Genomic DNA, 5,643 nt, shown 5'->3' on the forward strand with positions numbered 1-5,643 from the left:
TAACTTACCATGGATCAGCAAACAATCTAGCCTTGCCTAGCTCACGATTTGTACTGCCATCGTAAAAAGAGTTGATTTTCACGATCCCCATAGTTCTAACAACTTTCAGTCAGAAGTTCGTTTGATGTAAAGCTCCAGCAATTTTCACATGATGTTTTCAAAGACACAGATAGCAAATATTCTAAATTTTGAACTCGATCTACTTTCTCTCGACGCATGTAAACATCAACGGTGCTACGTCATCAAGTTTCTATACGTCATCAATTTGATTTTGGCAGTCATTCATGTAGTTTCGCAGGGGAAGTCTCAAAGTTTTGTTAAAACGAAAGTCGTATGAGATAAATAGAACATCTATAATTGTGTGATTTGATATTGGCTTTATCCAACTCGTTGAAATGGTGTATATTCGCTCGGCAAGCCTCGCGAATATATACACCATTTCAACTCGTTGGATAAAGCCAATATCAAATCACACAATATAGATATCCTCTATCTATTTCTTGAGAAAATAATTTACTAGGACTATGACGTAGATATGACGTCATAACGTATTTCGCACAAAGAATTTGTGAATTTACATGCATAACTTAGCCAAATTATAGGCCTACTAAAAGTCTAGCCCACAATAGTAGATTGTACCAACAAGATGGCGTCAGGAGGAGATGACTACGATATTGATGCTTTGACTGAGAAACTGAAGGCTTTTGCCACGGCTCAGATAAAGACCTCAGCCAAGATGGACAGTAAAACAGTGGGAAAGGTGGCCAAGGAATGCTGGCCCAAGCCCCTCCAGACCCGGATAGACTCTAGTGTGTTCCCAAAAGTTATGGACAAAACTACAAAGTAATTCCATATTGCAGAAATATTTCATTAGGCCTAAAAAATAGTCCTATAAGATATCATTGATTTTTCATGACGGTTGTAATAACTGTAATATAGCCTTATGTAGAATGTTCTGACGACATACAGATCGCGAATCAGACACTGTATTTTAAAAAATATGTTTTTTATAATTCACTGTAAGAATTTTGTGTATAGGTCTATTAGTCTTGACAATAAGGATCAAATCAGGAAGTTTATATCGGAAGCCGCCATCCAATATGATGACGTCACCACCAAAACAAAAGAGTTCAAAAAACATGAGAAGTTTTTGGCAGAGAAGATTATTACATCCGGTGCAGGAATAAAGCAAACGGTATTCTACTGGCAATTACTAGAAGATTGATTTAAAATGTTCAAGACATACAGAATATTATCAAAATATTCAATTCTACATTATCTAGGTTTTTGGTAAAGTACGAGTGATTGAAAATGTTATTATAATCACTGCTTCGTTTCTAAGACCGGGGGAGTTGACCGTATGACGGATACCTCCAAATACACTGGGTCCCACAAGGAGAGGTTTGACGAATCAGGAAAGGGCAAGGGCAAAGACGGCCGTGTAGATAAGGTGGACGACTCGGGATATGTGGGCAATTACAAAGACCAAGGCACTTACGACAAAAAACACTGAAGCATCTCTTTTCTCATATTTTTATCTTTTATAACATATACAATATTTAGTCACATATACTGCCTAACGTTTTACAGATTTGTCCTACCTTCTAGATGTAAAGCAATAACACACCTTCCTGATGTATGCGGAGGTTAGAAATTAGGGCCTATATTTGTAAAAAAAAAAAAAAAAAAAAAAAAAAAAAAAAGAAATGTTTGATTTGTGCAAAAGAATTATTCCCTTATGATGAAGAAACAAATGGCAAATGACATTTTTGCGATATAAATAGTATTCATCTCAATTCATTGCTTGTTTACATAAAGTGTTTTGAATAACACGCCAGTGCGTTGTAAGCAATGTCCCATGGACTTTGCACGTTACCACGCTATAGCACAAAGTACCAACATGTGAGCCTCGTCGGATAGAAATCGACCTTATGGCAAAATTTATTGAATTTGAGATTTTCGTGTTTTTTAGTGGACCACATAAAACCATTACAAAAACTGAAAACGGAATCAAAATATCTTCATTTATAACAAAGTTATTGCATTTTGAAATGGGTATGTTTGCAAAATTAACTCTGAGAATATCGTGCTTTTTTTCACGATTCAATTGTGACGTCATGGTTTATTCTCCGTTGCTCGGTAGGGCACCTGTCAACGCGTAGCAATCCAAGCGGTCATCATGTCTAAGTTAAAAGAATTGCTTAATAAATGACAAAAGCAGATTATCATGATGTACAATCCCAAAAACTGTGTTAACTGTATTTTAAATACTTTAAAAAGCGAATACTCACCCCCCCCCCCCCCAAAAAAAAAAATCTTTAATTTCTACTTTTCTGTCTTTCGTACCGACAGCTTTGTCTCTATGAACAACTGAACTTCCAATAAACAAAATATAGATCTACACTATGCTGCTTTTACGTTTGATAAAACCTGTATCCTCAAAGCATGCGAGTTAGTTAACACCCTATGTTTGATTTTACGTAGTCACCATGTAAAGGAAAAAAAGAACCAGTGAGATCGAGTCAAAGTTTACAGGGATTCGAATTCGATCTCATAAATACCTAGTTTCTTACAGAAAATACATGAACCATGCAGCCAATAAAATCACAACTTAATTTATGCTACAAGAATTATTCTTAAGTTAAATTAAAAACTCACATCCATCTTTATATACATAGTGATCACGTGAAATCAAACATGGTGTGATTCTAGCCCTGTGTCTAAAAGTAAGCTCATTTTATTAGGATTTTCCCCCTAAACCATTTCTACTGCAGCCACATTCACCTTCAAAAAGCTAGTTCATATACACGTATATACACCCTCTTTTCCTCCACATCATTCTCGCTTGGTTGTAATTGGATAGCTCGACAAAAAATTAGCCACTATGTCTTTACATTATCACCCCCACCCCCCTCCTATTAAAAACCTAATCGTCTTTTCATCAAGTGTCTATTATCCATAATGTACAAAAATAAAAAAAAAGTAAATATACAGGTACAAATTATTGATTGATTGAATTTTGCTTAACGCCGATTCGGCAAGATTTCAGCAATTATCGGCGGGAAATTTTTATCTGTTGCATGCAAAATACATGAAGTTGATAACCTTATTCAACGTTCCATCAGACGGACTATAATTTCAAAATTATTTTAACCGTTAAAAAAGATTTCTCTCTTTGTTCATCAACAAAATATCTCATTATGTACAAAATTTTACTTTAAAAATCAATTGATGTAAATAATCTAAAATTCATTGTAAAATAAAATATTAATCATGCATTGTTCGTACATTTTTAATTAACTTCGTATGTGAGAGACCCCACTTAATGTAAGAAGAATAAGATTTATAGTTACATGTAGCGGAAAGTCACGGGAAACATAATTGTATACACATTGGCTGAAATTCTCGACTCGATGAGTATGCATGCATTATTTTTGGAGGATGATTTTTCATTTTTTTTTTTCTTTATAGCATTTAGTTAACCATTATCGGATACCCAAGGATGATCTCATCTTTACTCATCCCCGGGTGATAAGTAAAGACGAGATCACTCGTGGGGGATTTCCGACGATGATAGTTTATTTGTAACGCATTATTCTAATGCATTTGAAAAAGTGATTTTACATAACGTTTACAAAATATTTTTATCAACAGAAAAAATGAAGGGATATTAATATGAATTTCAGACATGCAACAATTATAATTTCTTTGTTACCTGGAGTATTAGAAATGCATTGAGGGAAAGAAAAAGAAAAACGCAAGCTATGTTGAATTACGATATAAAACCATGTGCCAGAACTTTTTTTTTCTTTTACAATTCAATTAAATGCAAACGAACTAAATGTTAAAAAGAGAATAGATTACTTATAGACTGTATTGAGAATGTCTTAATAAATATTTTATTAGGAAATGCAGTTAAACCAATTAAAAAAAGAATGAACAATTCTATGAATTATAGTCGGATTCAGCTTGGGTGCGTAGGATTCGAAAATAAATTAAATCATTTTTAGCCAGCGAGGTAGCTTCATATACATGTATGCTGACTTACGAAGCCCCCCCCCCCTCCCGTTCGCATCGACAACATTCTGCTATCCCGTTCCTAACCGAGTCCAACAGAACATATATAAAATTAAAGACATTTCATAATTATTTGTTTTATGATTTTGTAAATAAAAAAAAAAGAGATTTATAATTAAGTTATCTGTTGTGGGTATCCACCCTCTCTTAAAAAAAAGAATTGTAGAAGAATTTTATAATATAGAGAACGTTTTGATGTTATAATTGAAAGTCTTAGTACAAAACGAAACCATATTCCTTCTATTCACGAACAGGTGAAATCCTGCTCAAGATGATTTTTGCAGAAAAGTTTGTTATTAACGGAGTTCAAAAAACTTAACATTATGCTGAATATTTATGAACACCTTTCACAAAACTATTCTTTTTTTTAATCCGACTTTAGACTATTTTTTTTTTTTGGGGGGGGGGGGTTAAAAACTCTTTAAAATATTAATGACGTCGAAGGATATGTTTTACAAACCGGACCCATCTTCTTACATTTTCTCCAGCCAAGTTAAAGAAATTTAAAAATCATAGATAATCCTTCCTCGGTATTTTTTACAAACTTGCAAAATAAGGAGTGAAATATTTAAGAAAATTAACTTAAAATCTGGTAATGGAAGACAGAAAAGTTAAGATAGAGAGAAAAACATTTTTTAAAGGAAATGATTCCCCGTGTTGAGCCTCTTTTTGCGTCAAAGCGAAGCAACTTGTACAATTTATCGTATCCAGTCGCTTCGGACAATACGCGTTTCCGTTGGAGAATTACTGATATCTGAAGAAATTGCCTTAAACAATACCAGTATTACTTGTTTCTTGATATCTCTTAGTCAGAAAAATGCGTTTTAAAAGTTGTTGAATCGTGGCCTTGGTACATTTTGTACTGAATCAATATGCCTAGCTGTTTGTTTTGTTTTGGTTGGTTGGTTAATTTCTGTGATAAATTTGAAAATACACGTAAATTCATTCAAAGAAATAAAACATTAAAGTATATCTAATATAATATTGCGAATTTAATCGTGAATGAATGAATTCACGTGCACACGATGATAGTAAATGAAGTTCACACACTAGGCTATTACTGCATCAGTACATGTGCGATTTTCTCTGCAAGATTACGTCTCCTCTGACTAAAATTTATACTCTAAACTACAATAAAAATATATTCTGTACTTCCTCAGTAATGCACCATGCCATTCCTTCTTCGCCCTATGGCTACCAACTTATTATTATGTTCCCCAAACGAAGTTGGGGAACATATTGTTAAGGTCTTCCGTTTCAGACGGAAGACCTTATAGTGATTCTACTGTTTCTTTTTATTATTTTTTTTTTCCCCTTTTCTTGTAAATCGGATTTCTCAGAGATGGCTGGACGGATTTTCCTGAAATTTTCAGGGATGATAGAGAATGAAAATACGCTCAGGCGTTTTTTTCATTTTTTCAAAATTCACTTCCGGTCGTCAGTTATGTCCGATTTCCGCTTTTTTCAAAAAAGTTTTGTCCGAGTCATATCTCAGAAACGGTAAAAGATGAAGACACCAAACTTATATGAGTAATAGATCTTGATAAGTAGGCAAAACCAATCGGG

General features: G+C 33.8%; 1 protein-coding gene across 1 annotated transcript; it reads left to right on the plus strand.

Moving 5' to 3' along the window:
• Nucleotides 1–548: 548 nt before the first annotated feature.
• LOC134244727 (tubulin polymerization-promoting protein family member 3-like) lies at nt 549–1,750 on the plus strand. Its single transcript, XM_062726979.1, has 3 exons — nt 549–843; nt 1,039–1,196; nt 1,332–1,750. Exons 1-3 carry the CDS (start codon nt 647–649, stop codon nt 1,511–1,513), a joined length of 537 nt encoding a protein of 178 aa, XP_062582963.1. The 5' UTR covers nt 549–646; the 3' UTR covers nt 1,514–1,750.
• The last annotated feature ends 3,893 nt before the right edge of the window (nt 1,751–5,643 follow it).

This window comes from Saccostrea cucullata, unplaced genomic scaffold, assembly GCF_032062105.1.
Source record: "Saccostrea cucullata isolate Sc308-1 unplaced genomic scaffold, CSIRO_AGI_Scuc_v1 ctg21401, whole genome shotgun sequence".
Taxonomy (NCBI): Eukaryota; Metazoa; Mollusca; class Bivalvia; order Ostreida; family Ostreidae; genus Saccostrea; species Saccostrea cuccullata.